The following is a 25,281-nucleotide window of genomic DNA, read 5'->3' as shown; positions in this document are numbered from 1 at the left end:
CGAGGTTGGATAAAAAGTAGAGAGTGGAAACGATGTCACGATATCTACAATTAACATACTTCGTGGATCACCGATGACCCATGGTTATCGGTTGCGAAACTTTCATTAGATAACAACAAATATTTTCTTGCCAACTGTTTGATTACTATAGTTTAGTGCAATTAGATTTTCTTTTACACTTGACAAGCACACTTTGCTATCGAAAAATAAGCAATTCAGGTTGTTTTGTTCGGAGATAACGCGAACATAAACTTTAGGTGAATACTAAGATTCTAATATAAGTTTTCCTTATCTGTATCTTTCAAAGATGTGGAGATCTCAATTGTTTTCCATATAAAGGATATTTAAAAAGTTATGCAATAATAAAATTGGTCGAGCTATTAGCAATTATTATTATTAGTAATTTGTGTCAAGGATAAGTTGTGCAATTTTCACGATTATTTAAGGTCGAAGGTCGTAATTCATTTACGGAGATATAATTTGCAGATATAATTATTATAGCAAACAAATGTACGCTTTGTGATAAAAAGTACGAGTTGCTGACACAAAGTGCTGCACGCAAATGACTCCGTTTTAGATATATACGTGTTCCCCCTTTACGGCGTCATATTTCACGTGGCTTCGTGCTGTGATTTTTCCATGGTCTCTTTGCGTATGTTTTGTAACAAAAAGGGAAACATCATATTCTATCAGCCTGGATTCGAGAAACCAATTTAAATGTTCCTATCACGTGAAACTGTGTACAAATGATAAAAAAAGTAATTCATTGATTGGTTCTATTTCTGATATATTTTTCCGTGTTTCTTCCTTAGTTCGATATTTGTTACTGCGATTATTTAACGTGTTGTCAATTTATTCTTAATAATGTATCAAAATAGATATTCCAATATTTAATTCTTTATTTTTAGAAAAGTAGGAAGTAGAAATTTCCTTCCCTATTAACGTAAGAAACTAGTTTCAAGTATATGCTTAAATTTAGAATTTATCGGTTCTTAATAAAGCAATAAATTCGAGAAACGCAGGAGTAATATTATACGTTGCAGATTCTGCGACATGTTATCGGAAATTTTAGTCAACGATGCTTCTTGAGTTCATTCGTCAGAGATCATAGAGCTTAAGCGATTAAAAGGATGACGTGTATCGCATATACAATTATATATCATTAAATATGCATATTATTATGCATTGGAAATCGTATGCGCATATAACCTTTAATTTCCTTTCTTTCTGTTTCACATTTGACATTTGAGTATTAATTTTATAACATAATTAGTTATTAACTAATATTAAAACATGCAACCATAGTAATTTTAATGAACTTAAATTCTCAGCAATCTTTGATTTAACATCTCAAACGCTTTTCTCTCTATTTAATGGATCAATGACTCAGTTCCTTGCAATTAGATTATAGACGTTTATGCATTTATGCAAAACTTATAAGCGAAAATAATAGGCAAAAATAAGCAGAATATCGAATGTTTAATAATTATTACGATGTTCAGTGAATTGAAACAAAAGTTTTCAAGTTTACTATAAAATTGATCGTACAATGGTTTAACAGAACTCAGTATCTCCATAAAATTATACTATCTTGAATAAAAGTTCTATGAAACTTCATAATATGCCTTGACTTCAAAGAAAAGATACAAATAAAATTAATACGTTTACCGTCCTACTATCAGCGTAAAGAGATATTACATTTCTTCGTATTCGTAAAAACATAAAATCGCATAAACACACACACACACAGTTTATTTGTAATATATCTATACTTATTATATAACCATGATATAACAATATACAATCAACCTTCTGACTCTAATAAAAAAAAAAACTGGAATGATAGAAAGATAAATTCAAGCGAACAATTAGGGACGACACCACAGGATCGTCGGTTCGATGGAATTAGTGCAACAAGTGTGCAGTGGCAACAAGTGTGGCGGTGATTGGAACGGCAACGTCGGCGGCTCGCGTTATCTTTGGCTGTCTTGCAACAAGTATTCAGTCAGTGACCCATAACAATTAGTTTCATAGTGGAAGGGATAGTCTCTACGATGTAGAGGGGAATGTCGATTAACGGAAGTGGAATAAACTTGGGTGATCCGGTAGGGTAAGTCCAGCCGGACTTCTTGACCCTCGTATAATTCGCACACCAACGATGGACATCGAGCCTCTCGCTTTGATTACGTTTGTATTTAAGAAGTTTATTGCAGAAAGAGATCTCGTTTTCTCATTTCAATGGATCTCGACTTTTTTCAACAAAATATTTATCATATTACACAATCGTTACTGGTGTTATTCATAATTATATCACGGAAGAACTGTATTCGATCGAAACGTTCTCCAACATTGTTAATAGTTTGCGATTGATATTAATTATTAAGGAAAGAAGGTTCTGCGCGTTAGCGAATAAATGTCAAGTAAAAACGATTGAACGTAATACAATAACATTGTAACACGAGAGAAACAAGGCAAAAGTGCAATCATATAAAGATTGAGTAGATATTGTAACATCCCAGGAACCATCAGCGTAACGACATAATAATAGAACGATATTATATTCAACAACATAATGATGCCAACATAACGATATACAAGAATAATACTGCAATATAACAGCATCCATATTAATAAACTCTACCAATGTAATGCAACGATCAGTAAAAAGTATCATTCTCATGTACAACACGATCGATACATGTAACGATACATTTAACTCGTACGCACAAATCCTACCAACGACACGACAAAATTGTATCCCAGGCACGGACGCAATTTATTGAATCATCCATCAAACGAATTACCCAGCCGTTGTCAGAGACAGAATACAAGTAAGATCCCTATGCACTTGTGCATTGAAATCATGAATTTGTAATACGACATTCGCAAAAGTTTTCACACAGAGTTCGTTCGTACATGCGTGCATGAAAAAGATCGATCGAACGATCGACAAATAGAAGTAGATCGGTAACGGTGTATGTAAAAATTTATGCAGTTCTTTCATAGGTTTTGTCGCGCTGCACAATGGTTAATGAATGAAATTTAGTAGCTCAATGGTCTAGAAAGGATGATTTATTGGTTTATAGACTCCATAGATCTATTTTCCAATGAATTTAAGTGGCTCAACTGGCGATATAGTTCTAAAATTGTTAAAGGAGCTTCAAATTTATTTGATTAGATATTGCCGCTACGTTTTTACACTAAATATTGTTAGTTTTAGAAAATTATTATTTTTTTTTTGTTACTAACATTTATTATAAACTTATCGTGATTATTGTACATAAATATAGACTAAAATGATATTGTTAGTTTTAGAAAATTATTATTTTTTTTTTGTTACTAACATTTATTATAAACTTATCGTGATTATTGTACATAAATATAGACTAAAATGATTAATTTTCTATTCTTATTCATTTTTGATATATCAAAATTTATTAGTAGAAAAATTCTGAATTATTTCAGTTAAGTAATGGTACGAATTACTTAATGCTGCGCGCCATCTATCTACAGTAGCAGACAAAAATTGAAGACAACAATTTTTGAGTATTGTCGTTATATTATCGGTACTAAATAATCAACAATTCGAAGTTATCCAATATTCAGCCAGAAACTGTGAATTGTTTTCGCCGAAGAACAAGACTGTAGAGAACAAGTGCAACAGTATAACTGGACAGTACAAGATTTAGGAAAAGTATTACTTTCCGATGAATCGAAGTTTAATAGCGTATAATAGGATGAAATTCGATAACGAACAATTGCTTATTTGCTCATTTATTATCTATAACGCATTGGTTATTTATTGATTGTTTATTATCTATAATATAGCGCGATAATCTACCAGGAAGGTAGTCGTCTTAAATTCATGTCCGGTACTGTAGGTAAACAAGACTCTTTAATGTCCCAATGCAGGCAGTTGAAAAGGACAGAGCCCTCAGATCTGTATGCGGAATAGACAATTAAACCACGTTATACCTGGCAAGAATCGTCAATAGCGTGTCCTATTAGCGTACATCGCGTTTGGCGCAGTGGTGGCAGGTGGCCATAAACACCTATTTTTCATCGCAGTGGCAAGTTTAAGTAATAATACGAGAAATTAAATTTTTAACGAATATCGAGTGCGATCGATCGATGATCAGGTAAATTCGATACACTTGAAATACACGTGCAGCCGGCACGCGTCGCTGAGTAATGGCGCGAACGCGTGCGCAATCATTTATGCATTTCAGGCGTATTAGTAACGTTAAGTGCGTTACCGTTAACCAATGAAACAGTCACCGAGGAAGAAAATTGATCGCGACCAGGTTGGACGGGACCGCGGATTCTATTTACGAATTGCGTGTCTCCCTTTCTAAATCCGTCATACGATAGCAATGCTGGGAATGAAGGGAACACGTCATTTTCATCTGCACCCGTGTTACCGAGGGACGAGATTGATGTGTTCGCCGAAGTGAAAGACAAGGGGCATTGTTGTAAGATGGATCAAAGTATCTTTACAGAGAATGAAGGATTAGATGATACGAGTCGAAGTATGTCTCAGGTCCGATACATGGAATATATACGTCGAATCCAGGCTAATGCGGATATTTATTCAAATTTATATTTTTATTAATGTCATTAAAAATATAGAGTTTAGATGAAAAGCTTCCACTTGTGAAAGTCTTGCCTGTTTGACGTTATAGAAAATGCTCTATTTTGCTTGTCGTGTGCATTTCGTGTACTTGTGTATCTTGAAAATTTCTCATAAATATCGTGCTTTATGGGAGATGCCATGATCTTTTGTTACGTACGTTCCATGTATTTCTACGACATCGAATTTCAATATCGTAGAAAGTACATTTTTGATAGCAGTTACTGATTTGATAAAAAGCAGTAAGGAAAAAGCTGGAAATTCCCTGTATAACTATGCGTTTTTACGAGTCTGGGAAGTGACAAACTTGACTGTAAGGAATTCCTGGTACGCTGCTTGGAATTCGTGAGACATAACCGAGTTCTCATAATAGAGTTCTTGTAGGTTTGATATATTGTACAGGGTGGACCACACAGGGAAGAGTTATAACCTGATATAATTCTAAGAACTTTTGGTGATCCCATGAAATCTTCGATTATTCATGCTTTAACACTATGAGTCACATCGAAGTTAGTGTTCGAAGAATAGGAAGTCATTTGTATGAGATGCAGTTATGTATGTTTGAAGTTATCTACCTCGGCGTGTTTGAAGTTTTCAGGGTTGTCTTTGCCAGAAACCATGAGTTCAATAGCTTTGACTCCACGAACTTACGGCTATTTATAACAAATTTAATCATAAAGATTAGTCACAAGAATCTCGTCTATTGTTTAGTTTCTTAGTGTTTTCATTATAATCTGCTTCTGAAGAAATATCGTAGATGATTATACTTTAATCTGACAACTAAGAATTAACGATTCTAACGGATGAATAATTTAATACCAACATGAAGTTACCAGTAATAAAATAGAATAACATAGATAGAGTAAAAACGAGTTCTAAAAAAATTCGAACAATTTCTGAGTTACACGTTAGATCGATTTAAGGTATAAAAAAAGGTGACCTGGAAAATTATTTCAAGTCGTGATAATTCACTTTCAGTGTATTATCATCAATCGCTTCATTCCCCCAAAGTAGGCAAAAGTTTCGGATCGAACCTGTTAGATGAAATCCAGTTTCAACGACCTGTTCTCGTTTCTTTCATTCAGACGTACCATTTTAGGAGTAGACATTGAGAACCGTATTGGGCACGAAGTTGATAGACCAGCAAATAACAGTCACGTCGTTTAAAGTGCACGTGCATCGTGATTCACGAGCGCTATAATTGTGACAATCATTTATTATACTTCTCTCTTTCCCTTTCTCTAAACTCTTTGTCTTTTAGAGAACGCAAGTCGCGTCTAAAAGCCTTGAGACGTGCATACGAATTGCGAATTCAGTTAACTAGCCTCGATTTAGCTAAATCGCGGGAATCGACTTGTTATGCTCGTAAATTAATGTACGGTGATGAAAGTGGGTGCGGGAAAGTCGATAATTATACGGAGTGCCTAATGTAACGAGTAATTTACATGTTTGCGGAGTCGCTAGGATTTCTGTAGAACTTCTGCAAAATTTAGCAATTTCGTGTGTATCTTTATGCTGAACTTAATGAGAAATTTTAGAAGAAAGTTCCATTTATTTAAAAATCTTTTATGATTTTGGCGAGCAGCCACATACAGCGGTATACGAATAAAAATTTCTCAGCAAACATAGATACCTAAAGACAAGAATAACTATCTATCTTCTGAATCACATAGTGTATTACACTTGGCAAACTCTTCGCAGAAAATATCGCTTCTTTCCACGGTACAAAACACACTATTCTTCCTTCCATCATCCACACGATGATATCAATCTCGATTTCTATACACATTCCACAATCTCGACGTAAAGGAAGCGAAACCATTACAGCATAAACTCTCTGCAACCTAAGTAATTCTCCCATCGAATAACTTTTTATATCACAACTGAACTGATATTACGCTATTGCTACTAATTAATATCGCAAGCACGATAGTGCTTCTGCATAAAATACAGGTAGAGATCAAAGAAAGATCTTTGAACTTGCATATCAAAAATACGTAACGATTGTATTGTATAACATATAAGCGTCAAGGTAGTCAAAAGTGGTTATCGATGTTGCTCAATTTTTAACAACGATTAAAATAAGATAGATTTCACGAACCGAAGTATTTTCAACAATACGAATGATCTGGATAATATTGTGAGAGAGAAAATGCACAAATACTACGTAATAATTTATGAAAATTAAATATCGTCGTGCAGTATATTTCAATCTATCGCGGTATAGGAAAAAGTATATTTTCAACAATACGAATGATTTGGATAATATTGTGAGAGAGAAAATGCACAAATACTACGTAATAATTTATGAAAATTAAATATCGTCGTGTAGTATATTTCAATCCATCGCGGTATAGGACAAAGTATATAAAATTCGTGTTAGACGATGGTCGGTGAAAAAGACATCTCACCCGGGAATAATTCGTCTGTGGCACCGCTTCCGGTGTCTAATTCATTGCGCAAAGACTCCTTTCGTGGTCCCAGCGACCACACGACCACGCTACTTAAGTAATTCCTCCCCATTTGCCTCTACGTCACGTAGATCTCTCGCTTCTTGTACCAACGACAACTGAATCGCAGCGCCCGCGAGCGCTCGATTGTTCTTTCAATCGTGATTTTTTTCATGACGCGGCTGCTCATCGCGCGCGCACGGAAACGCATCGAATTTTGTAACGAAGGTTTCCTCTTCGACGATATTCCTCTTGGACTCTGTTGTATCCTCAAAGCATCGTTTCTTCGACAAGGAAAGGCGAAAGGTACGTGCTTCGAGCGATTCGAGCGATCGTCATTGCGGTTAGGTGCTGTTTCGAATCGATGACAGTCGACACGTTCGTCGTAGTTGCTGTGACGTAAACGATAGGATTGATCGTTAAAAAAAGTTGCAATATCCTGGTTTCTTCTATTTTTGCTTATTTTTATTTTTATTTTGAAAAATCGCTTTTCGAGAAGTGGTGTTTTAAAAAGCATCATAAATATACGTCGGAAGACCATATTTAAGATAGGTGAAAAGTTTTAGAACATAGAAAGCTGGTAATTTTTTCATGACTATCACAACAGCATCTCTGACTCGAGTTTGACAATGTTACCAGATAATATGAAATCATTCGTTGATTCTTGGTACTTTTTTTTTTATCTGTAACAAAATTCTATAAGAGATAAATATTTTCCATAAGTTTCTTTTATTCGATCTACTCGGACTTTCGACTTTCTAACGAATTACCTGATTCATTGTACGCAGTAGTCTTTAAATAACTCCTTAAATGTCATTTAATTAACATCATAAAAGCCATCGATAGATACGTAACAACATCTTATAAAACAAATTATTCGCAAATGAACGGTTACGTGCGTATTCTTTGTGTCTTACGTTCAACGTTTCATTATTCCCCCACCGAAACTGCAATTTCTAATGTCTCGTGTGCTGTACCATCGAACGCACATCAATTCCAAGCGATTCTTAAGGAATAAAATACGGCGACACGCACGTGACTTACACACCCGCGAAATTACGAAATGTACCTTTCAGAAGACCACGACGTCGTACATCTCGCTTTATGTCTGCCCCATACGATCGTTCGATGCATAACACTTATTACACAACGTTTGGTATAAGTATGCCTCTCTTGGAGCAGCATCGCAAGAATGAGCGTGCAGGGACATCCGATGGTGTTTACGATCGTTTAATTCCACGAGACTTTCTAACGTTACGCTCGAACGAAAGTAAATATTTATCGCGCGCCAATGGTCGAACCGGAATTACTTGCCTGTCTTAAATAGTTTGGAACAATAGCTTAAAACCTAACACCGTTACATCTATGACTAGGCAAAGTTGTTTGTGATAAATCGATAAATTTCCCTTTCGCTATCCTTGAAATCCAATAAAGGAGAATGTCAATTAGGTTAGTGCACAATGCGTGCACCGTGCGAACTTCACCTGTTTAGTATGTCCGTGAACTTCTAATCATGGTGACAAACCACTTTCTTGCGCTTAATGGAGAATGGCGAAAGTGGAACCTGTTCCACTTCCGTTTCACTAATTTGGAAGCATCGACATCCTCGACTGAGCGGATGCGCGCTGCATAATGTTCCATTGTACCATTCACGCTGGCTTTACGGCTGTTGAAAGCTGTATTTATACGCTCCTGTAGGCGTTAATTTTGCTTAATCCTATACTTTGCTGGAAATAATTAGAGTATTGCGTGTATCGACGATTAAATCGCTGTATATTACGTTGTTTGGTATACGAAGATTATAGGTGAAAAGTAAGACACGTAGATTTTAATATATTTATAGGAAATTGGAAAGCGTAAGATTTCACAAAATGCAGATACGTAGTATGAAAAAATATATCGAATATCCAAGACATAGCGTTTTCTGTAATACTCGATAGGTTAAACAATTTTCGACCGAGGTTTTATTTTTTTAATTATATCAAAACTATGAATTTACATAAAAATCCGCAGTCTAACGATAAGTAATTTTTCTGGTCCTTTATAGAAGAACGATTTTAAGATTTAATTGAACAATTTGTTGTCGCTCGATTCTACACTAAAACTATCTTCCCGTTTGATCTCGACGTTGTTTTATGATTTCTCGTACTGTAGAAACAATTTCTAAAGCTCATAACTTTCAGTAGGGAAAAATCTCGATTTCTATTCAGTTTCTCTATTTCAAACGCTAGATCTTCTTCGTATCGACATATTGGACGTCAACGTCGAAAAGCAGTGCACTTTCACGCGGCTCGCCTTATTAAATATTAAAATGATAAAGGATGAGGTCACCTTGAGGCGCCGACAGCTCTACGCGATGAACCCTTTGTTGTAATCTTATGAATATGTATGGCAACTTTTGTTTGCAACACAGCTACTGTGAATCTAGGTATGTGGAACGATCTTCCTTTCGAGATAAATCGACAAATAGTTTCCTATTATGTAAGTCTATAACGCGTAGGTGTGAATGTTCTTTTATCAAGGAAGGATGCTTAGAATATAATAGCTGACCAATCTTTTGATTGCAGCTAGTAATAGTTTCTTTGAGAAGAATACTTTTAGGTAGATGCTTGTTACACATTTTGATAAAAGTTTTCAGTGAAGAGGGTCTGAAAGTTTTATTTTCTTTCGATGTCACAAACTTTGTTCCAATACTTTGGATCGTTATATAAAAAATGTTAAGAAACATATGGATTTTGTAAAATAAAAGATTCACTTCGATTTTGGAATGATTCTTATTAGTAGTAGTTGGTATTCATTATTAATAGTAGAACAAATTGAGATGATTGGGGTTAGGAAATCATTCTGAACAATATCAGTGCAAAACATGGAACGATTGTGAATATTTGTTGTATCTTCTTATTCATTTTTCGGCCCTTCATTCTGATATATGTCATCATAATTGCAGAAGAAATATCTAATTTCATATCTGTGTTTAGCATGCAATAATTGGCACGTAAGAAGCTGCTACAAGCATCTCGTATAAAATGACATAATTCTGTCGATATTAACGAAAAACGAACAATAATTGCAATATCATGTTGCAAATAAAAAGAATCCAAAAATGCAAGTACACAGTCTAGATATATCGTGTGGAAGATTTCAATTCTACTTTCACTCTCATCTCGCAGTACCCGATTGTTAAGGCCTGTATTCATTCTGCTGTAACATTTTGTTACAGTATGCACTCGTAACACAATAAGTCATCATCGACGATAAATCGTGAACATTATGCTTCGTATTATTTTAATCCTAACGTTAGAACGAAGATGCAAGCGACCCTACATTATGACATTAATTCTATGAAATCTGAGCGACGTAGTATCAAAAATTCAGCACAGTAGTTAATTAATAATTAATAGATGATTTTATGAACTTTGGATCCCATAGATCCTGTGAGATCCACAGACTAACTTTCGGCACTGAAATGATAAATATCGATTTCTCATCGCCTACATTATACATCGCCTTGTGTGTTGTATAATTTCTTGTACACTTACTTCACAGATGTTACATAATGGCTTATGAATGTACTCTTTTATTTCTTAGATAATTTAATATTAGATATAGATTTAATAAACTTTTTTTTATTTACAATACAATATTGCAATTATTGTTCGTTCTCTGTTAAAATTGACAGAATTACGTAATTCTATATGAGATGCTTGTAGCAACTCCTTACTTGCCAATTATTGTATGTTAAAAACAGATGTGAAATTAGATATTTCTTCTGCAAAAATGTTAGAAACTATGTGATTACTCAACGGTGGTTTAATTACTTCACGTGTCTCCATAGTAATTTCACTTTGAGATTATGACAGATTCTAAGGTAAAATTCTAATCTTAATTCTGCAAATAACTCCAATAGATGAATTAGCAAAGAGCTTGTCATGCTACTATTAAACATAGTGCACATATAACATAGTAACAATATTAATTTCGTGAATGACATTCTATGACTTTCCGCGTTCTAACGATATCATAAATGCCAGAGATTTATTTTTCGTATTTTATCACGAGACAAATGTAACATTATAGCATAACACGTTCCAAGAAACGTTATACTCCAGGAATGACGCTTTTAAACCAGAGAAGTTCTTATGAATTTCCGTTTCTTCCTCGTTATGGCTACGCTCTTGAGAGAAACAATCACGTTTTACCGTATTAATTGATGCTCCAATACGGTACTTCGTTTGAAACGTTCTTCCTTTGAACTCATTTCCATTATTCATTTATTCAATACACACGTTTTCATGCAATAGCACCCAAATTCCCATAAATCAATCGGGAAAGAGCAGGATTAATATCAAATACTAAAATAGCAATAAAAGTATAATTAAATATCAGACAAATATATTTGAAAAATTCTTTACGAGGAATTTAATCCAAACTTAATCCGAATTACTGTTCATATACAATGTATTTTTTCTCTTATTCGATTAGGAAAATTCTGATTATAAATAAAATACGATATAATTAAAAAGCTCGAAAATAATGCGGATGCAACGGAATTAACAGAAATAGATGGTGTTGAAAAGCCACCATTGTAGACACTAAAAAACGAAAACGTGGTATTGACAATTATCTAAAACACATAGATTTCTCAGATGCCGGGAATAATAGGAAAAGTTCAAATATACCGATGTAGTGAAATGGTTTTATTGCGACGAGGACGTCAATAATGACGATTTTATGCAAATAGAAAAAGCAAACGAACGTGATAATTGAGACGCGCTTCCTCCTGTCAAAGCATTCGTGGCATTCGAGGAAAAACTTCGACGGCTCTAAGTACAAAAAGAATGTAAATCTATGCGGTTACTTATGTTGAAAAAATTATGTGACTTAGCAGCCAAAAAGATATTGGATCCATAAATATTTGAAGAATCTGTCAATTAATCTTAATTCATTATTTACTATACTACCATTAGTTTGGATAAGAGAGGATCTACTATACATAAAAGTTAATGTTCAAAGATTATAAAATAATAAATTTACTAAAACTATAAGATATAAAACATATATTCACTAGAATTCTTCTTTCCATCTATTATAATCTAATTTTAATTTTTATGCTTAGAGCCACGGTATAAATTAGGATGATTTACTTTGTGGATTAGTATAATCATCGAATACTGCATTTGCACATTTTCATTGAGACAACATACTAGAAAGTAGTCTTCCTCCAACATATTCGAGTCACGAACGCAAACATAAAATGTACACCCGAGCCAACCGCGTAATTGTTCACATTCCTTGGACAGAGAAACGTTCAACAAGTAATTACCAGCCGATATTCCTTCAGATGTAAATCGTTGCAAAACATTCGCGTCGCTAGGACGATTGCCAGATTGGAAGAAATCCAAGGGCCTAGCGCAACCTTCGTTCGTTACGCGATCTATGCATGAGCGAAAGCGTTTAACGATATTACTAGGAAGCCTCGTTCTTAAAGTAGACTTTTCATAGACGTCGTTAAATGGAACAAAAAGAGGTAGGCGAAGGTTCGACGAATTAACCTTCAAAGCAAGTTTTTAGAGATTCATAAAGCCTATTATTAGATTATTATGGAAAGTTTGTGGCATAATTAATGTGCTTCCTATTGGAATAGAATATTTTTTGCAATTTGAAGGGATAAAATATTAAGCTGAATTTTTGTAACTAAAATTATATTTAAATTAAAAAAAAAAAAAAAAACGGTGGTTGTTAAAGGTGCCTCTAAGCGAAATTAAACTAATGATACGTCAATCGAAAGAACTTGCCGAGAAAAGCATTTCAACAAACTTTTAGTACCTTACTCCTATTATTAGGGTACTTATTAACCTAAACATTACAGTCTATGCTTGGTTTTTTTGTTCTATCCTATAAAAAATTGTGAAAAATATCTGAGCTACTATAGCCGTGGTGTTCCCACATTTTTTCAGTGCGGAATCTATTTTTTAAAAATTAGGAAGGATAATTGAAATGGAAAATAGCAATTTTCTATTGGCGTTATTAAATGACAACATCTATGTTTTTATAGTAGAAGCTACCTATAACGTTTATTAACTCATAATTTTTTCAGATTTTCCGGAATGACGCGTAGCTAAAAAATTAAAAGTCATCGTCTTTTATCTTTCCATGCCTGTAAGAGTGATTTATGATGTATTTATATAACTGATTTTTTTTGTTTTATTTTTATTAAACGGACGAATCTTAAAGTGTCTCGTCTTTTATTCATTTTCGTCGCTGTCAACGTTGATCACAGAATTTACTCGCTCAACATTGAAAGCTTTGTTGAGTATTTCAGCAAAGCTTGTAATGTGTGCTATATATCCAACATGTGATAAATAGTAAATTATCGCAGCGATATGCGAGCTAAAACCCAAGAGTGCCATTACTGTTTGCACAATGCACATTCACAAAAGTGACTTTTTATTCTCTAGCAGCCATGCATTATTATTTTCCTTCAAACAACATTGCTCTATATTATTCTTTGAATCCATTACCTCTAGCAAGTATCACACTGCTTGAGATAGTCGATCGGATCCAGCAAGAAAGATTCTTAAATTGTTATTTGGAGAAAAGTAATGATATGACACTGTCAACACTAAAAACAGTATAAAACGTACAAGTGCTGCATAAAGCGTATACAGAAAATATGTTCGAATTTATAATTATTTACAGCACTGAACATACAAAACTCAATTGACTGCCCAAGAATAGAAAGACATTTTTGTTCCTCACGCATCGCTGCGATAATTTATTATTTATCGCATTCTATATATAAAAATCATGTCGCGTACACGATAAGGCCTGCTGAAATACTCAACAAAACTTTCAATGTTGAGCGAGTAAATCTTGCGATCAACGTTGACAACGACGAAGATTAGTAAAAGGTGAGACATTTTAATATTCGCATATTTAATAAAAATAAAATTATCTAGAATTGCATATAATATTCATATGATATGCTCTCTATATAAATTGTATAAATACAGAAATCTATACATTGTTTAATAACACTAATACAAACCTGGCATTTTTAAACATTTCTGATTTTTAAAAAATAGATTAGAAATAGCACAGGAAAAATGTGGAAAAATTGCCAGATATGTAACGTCACGGCTATAGCATCTCAGATCTTTTTCATAGTTCTCCATATGGTAGAACAAAAAATAAACCAAGCATAAGTTTTAAATCGTGTTTAGGTTAATAACTATACTAATAATAGGGGCTAGATGGCTAAAACTTTGCCGGAATGGTTTTCCTAAGAAGCTCTTTCGATTGACGTGTCACAAGTTTAATTTGGCTTAGCGGTACACATTTTAACATGCTTATTCCGTCATGCTCTTTAGAATACAGAGTGAACCGATAATTTCAATTATTGATTATTGGTCTTTTCAAAAGTTTGGAATTTTTAACATAAAATTTAATTACCTCTGCCAGTATTTATAATCGGTCGATAGTTACCTTTTTTTTTTTTAATTGAAAGATTTCCAACAATTTCAGAATTATATTTAGTTAATATTTAAGTTCTTCAGGTTTACGTGTCTTCCTTGTTTTACTAGTTGTAAAATAATAGGATTATTAGCCGATTTCAATGAGCTGTAGTAAAAGGTTATTAAACATTGAATATAAGAAAAAAAGAAAACAACGAAATTGTTTCGCACAAGATACTCAAAGTGCAAAATCTGTTGCAGCAATGCAACATTGCAATCGTCTGGTCGCTATATCACGTACTCTTCTTATCACTTCCGGATTGTTTCAAAGATACGTTCCAATCATTCTTTGCGTCATATCATTAACTTGATTTTTCTCTAAAGATTATTCCTCGAATTTTTTCACTTGATATTCTAATCTTGAAAAAACTCCTCTTACGCAAATACGTAATTTAATAATTGCGTCGTAAAACAATCAATAACCAGAGAAATTATAATAACCTGTTACTATGTTACTATGTTAATGAATATCGATGAAGGTCGATCATACACACATACAAACACACTAAAAAATGACCACTAAAAAGAAAGGGAAAAAAAGAAGAAAGAAAAAAGAAAGGGAAGAAAAGGAAGGGAAGATGGTGAACGTATCAACATTTTACGTATTAATTTCGTATTTTCGTATTAACTCATTTACGTATTTGTAATTCAATTTTACGTATTAACTCATAATTTTTTCAGATTTTCCGAAATGACGCATAGTTAAAAAAATTAAAAGTCATCATCTTTTATTTATTTTATCATGATTTATGTATTTATATAACTGATTTTTCTTTTAGTTTTATTTTTATTAAATGAGCGAATCTTAAAATGTCTCACCTTTTATTAATCTTCAACGCAATTTTACGTCTTCTCCAATTATCAATACGGAAGTAAATGGTTCGAGGCATTTCATTGTCAAACGCAGTCCGCGAGCGATATACCGTTAACACAGAGCGGTGCATAAATCGTAGCCTGCGTGCATAACGATCAATCGTGTCGCGTGGACATTCATCAAGATGAACGGGCTCGCGTGCACGCGGCCAACCGAGACGAACGATTGACCGCAGCCCGGAACCTTGCATATCCTCCTCGAGCCTGCAGAAGACAAAAAATCTACGGATCTTAAGTTAATTGAGAGGAGGATCAAGCCGAGGCTGCATCAGTCTCGTAGAATGCGCACAAATGCAAGAATTCGTAAGAACTTGAAAATGTTAAGTGACATTCATAACGAATATCTTACGAATATTTTACGAATGAATAATAAATTATATAATAAATGTCGAAGGATCTCAAGTTCAAAGTCTTTAACTCAAAGCTTTAGAAGATATAAATGGACAAGTTCTTCTTCTCTAAGGAAATTTTCTGTAGACTAAATGATTAAATTTTGAGAGATTGTAAATCAATGATATTCTTTTGGTAATAAAACAATGTTATTAACGCTATAACTATCAATTGCGTAATAGCGAGGAGTCACGGGCTGTTTGGTTTCGCAAATACTAAAACTGTCCAGGTATCATTGGCAAAATTAACGTTGACTTTTATGACAGAAGCGAATATTTACGGCGAATTCCTTGTATTAGGTTGTCCGAAAAGTGTCTTTCTCTTATAGACACGTCTTTTACAACAACGCATCTTTATAGAAACATGAAACCAAATCAGTCAAACGTTGTGATTTTTATCTTGATAAAACAAAATGTATCGTGCGTAATTCGATAAAATAATATAAAACGGCAAATCTCGTGCATCCACTATTTCCTTATAAAATGGAAGAAACTTTTGAAAGAAAGGGCCTAATGCATAGCAACTATTACGGTAGCAATATGGTTCGTAAAGAAGGGGTTAGAACTTCTTGAAACATTTGTCCGACCGATGGAGACCCGACTTCGCACGTTGGAGAACCGCGTTAGACCAGCGTGTTTGCCCGGTAGACAGGTGGGGATGAAGGCCACGTACTGCTTCTGCAAATGCCTCGACGATGTGCACCTAGACCTACAAAACGAGATAACTCGTGGCGATCTACCGGCGGACTCGTTGCGTCGCGCGTGCACTCGCGGTTTCGAAGCGCCGGTAGATTCCAGCTGAGTACACGAGTTGTTCCGCCACTCGTAGGTTCATTTTAAGAAGGACTTGTAACATTTTGTGTAACTTGTATATCATATATGTATAATTTTAATGATAATCTGTTTTTATATTGGACAAGTTCCTGATATCGCGGGATTAGTAGTTTCGATTAATTGTGGCGCGAAACTGTGAATGAAGTTGCCGATGGTGTGAGGAAGTTCGTGTCGTTTGCTACTTGTCTCGAGGATCGGTTCTGTAAGATGTTTCTTGATATTTTCATTATTTCTATTGATCATAGTTTTTTCTAAACATTTTTTTTTGGAACAATTAGACCTTCTAAATGAATATTTAAAATATATTTGAATGCTTGCTCCGTTTTGTACGTAAAATTAGTTTCTAATTATATTTATTTTTATTTGTATATTTATTTATATTTGTTACGTGATTGATATTTCAGTGTAGCGTGCCAACTTGTATTTTGTAGAAAAGTATATTCAAAATGAAAAAAAATCTCATTCGAAGATAAATGTTTAAAGTTTGTTATGTTTATACCTGGTACCATATAACGAGATAGAAATAATTAAGTACTGTAACAAAGAAATATCGAAAGTTTCTAATGAATATAGAATCCGTATAAAAAGCACTTAGCAAACTTTCATATTCCAGTGAAACATATTTTAACGGTTCCTACAATGTCAGAGATTTTAGCGAAAGTTGTTACGATAAGAAACATCAGCGAAGGAATGTTAAGAATCTGCAAAGACGTTACAAAGCGAAACGCGGTCGGCTTAGGTATCCGCTAAATTGCAATCCTCTTATGTTTTATATTAGTGGAATCGATACTTACCGACGATTCCTATGTAAGGAACTCATCTTCTTTCAGAACCACGCGTAAATGTTCATTCGTGTTCGAAACTTGTATTCATCTCAGCATTTAGATCTTTGGAAATTTAAATTGTTCATTTTTATTTTCAATTTCATCAGAAATTGAATTTTAATCAAAACCCACTCAACAAATAAAAATCCCTGATCATTAAAATTTCTTTACATTCCGTACCACTTTCTCCCAGCTTATTCTACGTATAACCAATAAAAATTCCTAATTTTCAAAAATTCTTTACACTTCCAGTTTCATCATACTTTGTATTCAATATTATCTCATTTTCTTTGTTTTTTTTTTTTTTTGTTTAATTTATTCTCCATACAACTTCTCAATAAATACAGATTCCTGATCACCAAAAATCTTCACGCCTAACGTTATTTCAGTCCAAAAAAAAAAAATATATCCTCGATATAACTTTCTCAATAAAGAAAGATTCCAGCTCGCCAAAACTCCTTTATATTCCCAGCTTCTTCCATCCTAGTTCACAATATAAGATCACGCACTTGATATTATTTCAGTGTTGAAGCAATCTCATCGTATGTTTCCAGGTGGTTTCGCCGCAGGCAGCCGCGAGAGATGTGGTCACGCACGCGATTCTTGCTCCTGGCGTGGATGATCTCGTTGCTGGCTGGCGTACAGCTCAGCAACGGGTCGCAGAGGCCGCGTCTCGGCGGCGCCGTCAACATCTTCAGCCGTTACGGTTACCTCAGCATCAGCATGAGAGTGGTCCCCAGAAACGACACCGATACTTGGATCTTCCGAGAACCGACCCTAGATGTTTTCAGGAATCCAACCCCCATAACGACCAAACAACGCCAACAGGCAGCGGTGTTCGATGGAGACTTTCATATGGAGTTCTGCGATAATGTTCGTCAACTTCTGCAAGCTTACTTCCGGGACTTCACGTTTGAACGACTGGAAAGGCCATGGCGAGCGTTTAGCGCCAGCTGGTCCAAGGCGGCCATTGCTCGTCATTTGGGCATCAACTCGTCGTTCATCACCGGTGAACATTGTTACGTGCTGGTACGCGTTGCCAGGTTCCGTGAGAATCAGAAATTGGCTGTTACAGCAGACTCGATGATTCTGGACGAGGCTGTTCTCCGGGAAACAGAAAACGTCACTGTTGGAGATACTGCCAGCGTGGTTCGGTTCATCAAGCACTTCGGATCGCACTATATTGCTGCTTATGTCACTGGCAATTCTTTGTATCAGGTAAAGATGTTTGTGTTCATTGTTTTAGCGTATAGTTATTATTATTAAACTGTTTTGTTATTAAACCGTAAAACGTAGAAACTCTAAATCATAGAACTTAGAACATTCTAGGTAATAATTAGATCCTTGATCATCGATCATTTCATCTTACCAAACGTTCCTCCGTTCTTCTGGGAAAAATTACACAGACGATCCTTGGCGTGTAACAACAAATACTTTAGCCTTGGTACATCTCTTCTTGACTACTTGCGCAAGATCAATGATTTATGGGTGCATAAAATTTATTGCTTCAAGCTTTACTTCCGAGAATCAATTTGAATCTCTAGCTAGCACCATCGAACCATCTCCACTCACGTCGCGTTACAAAACGTTACCAAAGAAATCCTGCTTCAGTGGTTATTTGCTCCTCCCACGCAATCAAAATTATAGTCTGAAGAAACAGACGTGTGTACCCTTTTATCTGCCTCTTACCAATGTATAAACCTTAAAGACCAGTTTCAAGGTTTACGAATAGAATGACGACACCAAATAATCTGATAAACACTCGGAATAAGTATTAGAAACAAGAACAGGATATGTAAAAATAAGTGGCCATCGTTAATTCGTTGATTATCTAGATAATTACAAACGTAAATGCTACGTGTCTTATGCAGGATATGGTGTGAGGAAGCAGAAGGCTAGTGATGCTTCAGGGAAAAATAAATTAGAAGATGGCAATAAAATTTGTTCGTCAACGACTTAACTTTCTTTTCTGTAATATTTTAATAAAAGTTTTTAAGTTGCACTGTAAAGAATATTGATAATCTGAAAAGTCTGCAATTATATACAAGTACTTTCTCTATGTAGATTTACCTTTTTCACCTTTCCTTGATTCCTTGATACCTTGTGCTAAATTATATGTACCTACCTTAAAATTTTAAAAGTGTTTTTATTCCTTCTAGGTGTTCGTGTATACTCAACAAGCATATCTACGTATCAAAGAGCGGCTAAAGACTCGTGGTGTAGCAGATTTATCGAATATCGAGTTGAGCAACTATTTTTCGCCGTGGTACGCGGAGCACATGGGCTCGATACAAGCAGCGAGCGGAAACCGCACCGTCGAGGCTTGGGCGGTAGAACGGCTTCGAAACCAATACTACATTTTCTCGTATGCCAGCTTGCTGAAATTACACGGTGATGCGATGTTGCTAAAGCAATTGGACGGTTTGTTGGAGAACGAAGCGTTACTACAGCTTCAACTGAAGACGCTCGCGCCGATCTTCAAAGATCCTCAACGACGTGAGTGGTTCCTCGAGGTGATCGACAATTACTTTAAGTTATGGGAGGTGAACATGTGAAGTAGAACGAGACATGTCCCGAAAGGAGAACATTGATACACCTCCGTTTCACTTACGTAAAATTACGTATCGGTATGATCTGTACGTGGAAGACCACGCGTTTACGCGTACGTATTTAATTTAGAAGACGTCGGCCGATGACTTCGACGTGAAACGATCATTCGTCGTTGTGAAACGATTCCTAGTGCTCGAAGAGTCGTTAGTCACGGTCCGCTGGAAGTTCACTATTGTTTCTCCGTCAAACGGATGCTAGGTTTTCATAGAGAAACGCCCAACTACTATATTATTATTAAATAAGTATTTATTATATTATAATCGATAATAGAAAACATTTTTATACAAACGTTTTAAATATATATGTACATCACAAGCAATTTTCGTAAAAGTGACTGAAAAATGCGCGACGTCCTGCTTCCATGTTTGTCGTTTCGCTTTTGATACCGGTTTAATAAATTTATGTTGCATTCCCGTTTAAGCTCTTCAAGGGCGTAGCGACAAACGCAGAAACAGAACTCGTGACCTTTTTTCTTCTTTTTCGCGTTGATTTTCTTCTCGAGCGTGTTCGAACTTTCATAAACCGATGTTTTTAAAAATAAATCTACGCATTGTGTATTTTATAATACGTTCTATCCTTACGAACTTATGGACGTTACCGTTTCTTTTTTTTTTAATCGAAATGAATCGATATGAGTATTCGAGTATAAAAGAATGATTAGTTTGTATGTTTCGTACGAACAAGCAAAAGTTATTTTATTGGCACGATGGAACGACTGATGAATAGAACTTATAGAAAAAGTCAGTTTATTTGATCTTGTTAAGCATTAAATGTTATTATATCTTATTTTTATGCTTGCTTATCTTTTGTCTTTCCTCTTAAAGAACTATAACAATAAACGTAAAAAATTCATTAAAAAATTCCAGAACGTTTAAATGTTTTTTAAAAGAAAATTATTTGATTGAAGATTAAAACTACACCTAGGTGTATTGTGAAAATTAATATTTTTATACTAAATTCGATTATATATTCTATATTCTGGAACTGACTTTTGAGCTGACAAAAGAAACTTGAAGAATGCGTACTCACCTGTTCTTATAAAATTTTGTAGATACACTATATGTAAAAGTTTCTATTGCTTATTAAATCGCATCCAGGAGTGCGATTAAAATTCTACAAGATACAATCATTTAAATGAACTGCGTTTTATTATGTATATACAAAATTTTATATAAATCGATGAATTCGGATTCTTCAAGCTTCTCTGCGAATTAACATATTACAAACAAAATATAACGATACTTATGAACGAAGTTCTGTGTAAAAAGACAGGTTTCTTTTTTAAATTTCATCGTTTCTAACTTGCATGACATTCTTCTAAAGAAATGCGCAACAATTGTAAGTGGATTGACCTATCTCCAGAAATATTGACTGTGGTAAGATTATTCAATTCTATTCATATACTATATTAATACTTAGATTCAAAATTCGAATATCACAATGTCTATTAACAGTGATATTGATTTAAAGTCGAGATAAAAGGAAATCTCATCACTAGCTACGTTTCGCTATAAATTCGTGAACGAACATTTGTGCATTAAGTTCAATCGGTCTTTTTAAAGGTGTGCAATTTTGCAGATGCTTGTTGCTCTCTACCTAATTTTCTTCCATTAACAACCAATATAACTGGAGTTTCGACGCGTATAGATTTGAAGTCAAAATCCTGAAAAAGTATATAGTTGTATAACCGTTAATTTTAAAAGAAACATATATATCAGTACAATAATACTAACGTTATCGAGATAAGAAAACTTATGATGAATCACACATGGTTCAGGTATAGCAACAGAATCTCCTACGGTTACTCCACGACCTTTAGCAAGATTGTATACTGTTACAGCAATACACATTTTTTCTTCGTCCACGAGACAAAACGCGCTAAAATATTGGATACGTACTTGTTAATCATGATCATAAATTACAATCCTTGGTTTGTTGTAATTAAAGTAAGGAAACTGAAAAACAGACTTACAAAGGTACACAATCGGTGTCTTGTATCCAACATACTACTTTCCCAAATATAACTTTTTCTGGATTTAACCCGAGGACTAGGTCTTTAAGTAATACTAAATCTAATTTTACAGTCTTTTGGCCAGATGTGAAAGAGCCACCTTTGTATGGTCCCAAATGTTTAACATCCAATGCCTACATTTAATCAGAAACCTATAAATATGTATAGGTACCAGCATCATGTATTAAGTTTATAGAATCTTATAAAATGAAACACATCTTGAAATTACATTGTCATTATAAAAACAAATATATTATTTAAAAAATTTAGATACCCTTATCATTTGGTACAATCTTTTTGGTTTTACTCTTCCATTATTATTTACTGAATTTTGTACATCTTTTAAATATTGTAACAATTCATCCCTTTTGTTATGAGGTGTTTCCCATACTGGATCTAGTAGTATTGCCCTCTCAAAAGATTTTAATGCTAAACTATATTCTTCTTGATACTTTAAGGCCTATTGTTGTAATTTATTTATATGAATACCAGAAATTAAAGTTCATTGATATTGTATTGGAGATAATAAAATGCTTACCACTGCCTTATTGTGAAATAAATCAGGATTACTTCCTGCTACAATATCTTTTTCCTAAAAACAATTTCAATATGTTTATTGCCAGCCAACGATGAAAGTTTAAAATTGTCATAATCTAACTTACTGCTTGTGTATAAGCTGACATGCAAAGTCGTAAAGTTGCAGGATTTTGTGCTATTGTAAAAAAGGAAGACAAATAAGCATTTCCTAAGATTGCCCAAGAAATACCATCTGATGTATCAAGACTGACTGCTTCCTTAGCATATTCCACTCCCTTCTGTATATTTTGTATTCGTTGTTCAGTATTAGGGACTGGTTCTTGTCTGAGTACCATCGATAAATTTCTTAAAGATACTTTATTCCTACCCTACAATATTTATTATTGCATTTCAATTATACATTACACAATTATAAAGCAGGAAGATGGTAATGGATAAGAATAAGAAAAGAAATTTTACATGGCGTAGAGCTCCAACAAAACAATTTTTTGCTTGCTGAATATCATCGTTTTTCCAATAACATTCTCCTAATTCATTCCATGCTTCTACTAAGTTAGGTTCTAATTTTACTGCTTTTGTTAATAACTCTTCTGCTTGTGGTATAAAACGTTCTGTAACATTTAAAGCTTTTCCTTTTAGGTAATAATATTTTGCTCGTGATCCATCAATTTCATATCCTTTACATTCATCGAGTTTACTTAAAGTATCTTTCATTTCTTTTTCTACATCACCATTCTTTTTAATGGCTTCTTCGATAGAATGATTTTCAAAATAGTGATCTCGAAAAAAATATAATGCATTTACTTTTTCCTAAAATAAATACATAAATAAGCGTCACAGAAATAGAAAATAAAGTTAAACGTAAATTTAACGATGAAATCATATCTTTCTATAAATATTAAAGCTCGTTTGCTAAATTACAAGGAAACGGAGGAAAAAGGTTATTTTCTGTACATCAATAAAGGAAAGAATATAACTAAATCAATTAATTGTTTAAGTTCTGTTATTAAAACGGTGTGTATACCGTCAATGCTACAATGGGGTCTTCTTTAACAATGTTTGCGGATTTCGCTCCTGCAACCACTTTATCATCTATAATTGCGGACATTTTTTAAAATACTTTCATAAACTGCTTATCACAGTAATTTCATTGTGCGTCAGATACACACTGAGTTTCTACTTTTATACATAATTTACAATGTTATACATGCGAACTAACGCTGCAACAGTAGAATACAATCTATCATTCGGAAACTGTCAAAATTTTAACGCTCGCAATACAACGGAAGAGGTTATATCGTAACATTAATGCAAACTAGTGTAAAGTACTATCCACAATAAAATTAAAATGATTCATTATCGATTGATTTATTCTCAACAGATGGAATCACAATTACTAAAACCTCAGTTCTGCAATATTACAACAATATCGGTACGATGAAAATAATACGTAAAAATAGTTTTCAATTTATGATTTTTCACATGTTTTTCACAAGTCTCGTTCGCATAGTTCTCCTAAATTTAATTTTATAGATGTAGTACAGGTATACATCGGGAGTGGCGCTACTGGCGCTTCTCCCACTGCCACCTGTCACGAACGTCCAACGAGTGTGACTAGTGCAATCGCGTACTCTGTGACCGAAGCTTCCCCAGAAGGCTGCATCGTCTCAGGATCGCCATTTTATGTGTTTGGCTCTGAGACTGGGACGGTGGGTGCGTGCGGTGCAAACTACAGAGCGTATTATCCGTGTATTATCCGCAAGATGTTACCCAAATACTTTTCGCCCGACATGTACAAGTAACGACAGGTGTCGGAGTGTGTGATCGGGCAGCGGAAGGCTCGGGCCGAAATGGTCCCGGAATAGTGAGCTGTGCGTGAGTGTGTTTTCATCGAGTAAGTGCGTCGCACACTGGCTTTTCATTGCTGTCATCAGTTTGTTGAATACCTGTGCCATTCGGAAAGTCACCTTTGGGTCAAATTACGGACGGCCTCTGGATTTCCTGCGACCACCTTTCGCCACCATCTACGATGAGTTCGCGCAACATACCCTCAGACAAGGTGAGTCTCTTGTCACTTGCTCTAATATGTCTACCGCACCCTTCCGCCTCCTCTTTCTCCTTTATCCTTCGCATCCAACGCAATCTCCAGTTACCGTTCGATAACCATCGTACAGCTACGTTTTACTTAGTCGTACTTTTATTCACTAAGTCACGGCCATTCGACCATCAATGCGTAAAATTATAGCTGGATCAATGAGATGCCACTTCGCGCCTATCGGCCGCCTTTTTCCTCGATTAAATAACGGATATACAATATACACTGTACACCCTCGCACTAGCGATATACGTATCTCTTTTGTTTTTTTATTATACTTTATCTGTTTCCTCTAACTTGTTTTACTAGGAGCTATGTATTTCGTTGAAAACTTAGAACTAAGATTTAGGCATGTTCGACTAAATGTCGAAAGTAAATCCCGCGCGGTAATTATTCCTATTAAAGAAATCGGAGTGAAAGGTGTTAGAAAGAGATACCACATACTGAAAAGAACGTAAGATCTTTCTCCGCATATTGTACAAAATATTGTATACGTAAATCTTTAATAATTTAT

General features: G+C 34.6%; 3 protein-coding genes across 4 annotated transcripts in view; 2 read left to right on the top strand and 1 right to left on the bottom strand.

Annotated features, from left to right (window-relative positions):
• Positions 1-22,361, top strand: part of LOC117213768 (torso-like protein) — a 34,162-nt gene extending 11,801 nt beyond the window's left edge. Inside the window, exons 1-3 of one of the 2 annotated variants that reach the window (XM_033459400.1) lie at positions 16,727-16,892; positions 18,069-18,732; positions 19,674-22,361. In XM_033459400.1, coding sequence (XP_033315291.1) covers positions 18,097-18,732; positions 19,674-20,069 — 1,032 coding nt within the window. In that variant the 5' untranslated portion in view covers positions 16,727-16,892; positions 18,069-18,096 and the 3' untranslated portion in view covers positions 20,070-22,361. Of the gene's footprint in view, positions 1-16,726; positions 16,893-18,068; positions 18,733-19,673 lie in introns of those variants that run through there. The other variant, XM_033459399.1, reaches the window with a different exon arrangement.
• LOC117213767 (tetratricopeptide repeat protein 5-like) lies at positions 20,458-24,184 on the bottom strand. Its single transcript, XM_033459398.1, has 8 exons — positions 23,697-24,184; positions 23,132-23,482; positions 22,798-23,040; positions 22,674-22,727; positions 22,410-22,595; positions 22,097-22,269; positions 21,858-22,002; positions 20,458-21,787 (listed from the first exon to the last, which is right to left on the bottom strand). The coding sequence occupies exons 1-8, from the start codon at positions 23,778-23,780 to the stop codon at positions 21,668-21,670; spliced, it is 1,356 nt and encodes a 451-aa protein (XP_033315289.1). The 5' UTR covers positions 23,781-24,184; the 3' UTR covers positions 20,458-21,667.
• Positions 24,185-24,284: 100 nt separating this feature from the next.
• LOC117213769 (ubiquitin-like protein 3) overlaps positions 24,285-25,281 on the top strand; it is a 112,527-nt gene continuing 111,530 nt past the window's right edge. The window contains exon 1 of the mRNA XM_033459401.1: positions 24,285-24,731. Coding sequence (XP_033315292.1) covers positions 24,702-24,731 — 30 coding nt within the window. The 5' untranslated portion in view covers positions 24,285-24,701. The remainder of the gene's footprint in view (positions 24,732-25,281) is intronic.

The sequence above is a fragment of the Bombus bifarius genome, unplaced genomic scaffold, assembly GCF_011952205.1.
Source record: "Bombus bifarius isolate JDL3187 unplaced genomic scaffold, Bbif_JDL3187 scf7180000009125, whole genome shotgun sequence".
Classification (NCBI taxonomy): Eukaryota; Metazoa; Arthropoda; class Insecta; order Hymenoptera; family Apidae; genus Bombus; species Bombus bifarius.
Note: the sequence above shows the minus strand (reverse complement) of the source record. Positions and strands in the feature narration are given on the sequence as shown.

Excerpts from the sequence above, each read along its gene's own strand:
- LOC117213767 (XM_033459398.1), bottom strand. The coding sequence starts at position 23,780 with ATGTCCGCAATTATAGATGATAAAGTGGTTGCAGGAGCGAAATCCGCA. Across the intron at positions 22,003-22,096 it reads GACACCGATTGTGTACCTTT|CGCGTTTTGTCTCGTGGACG; the intron begins GTAAGTCTGTTT and ends CCAATATTTTAG. Across the intron at positions 21,788-21,857 it reads AGTTTTCTTATCTCGATAAC|GATTTTGACTTCAAATCTAT; the intron begins GTTAGTATTATT and ends ATACTTTTTCAG.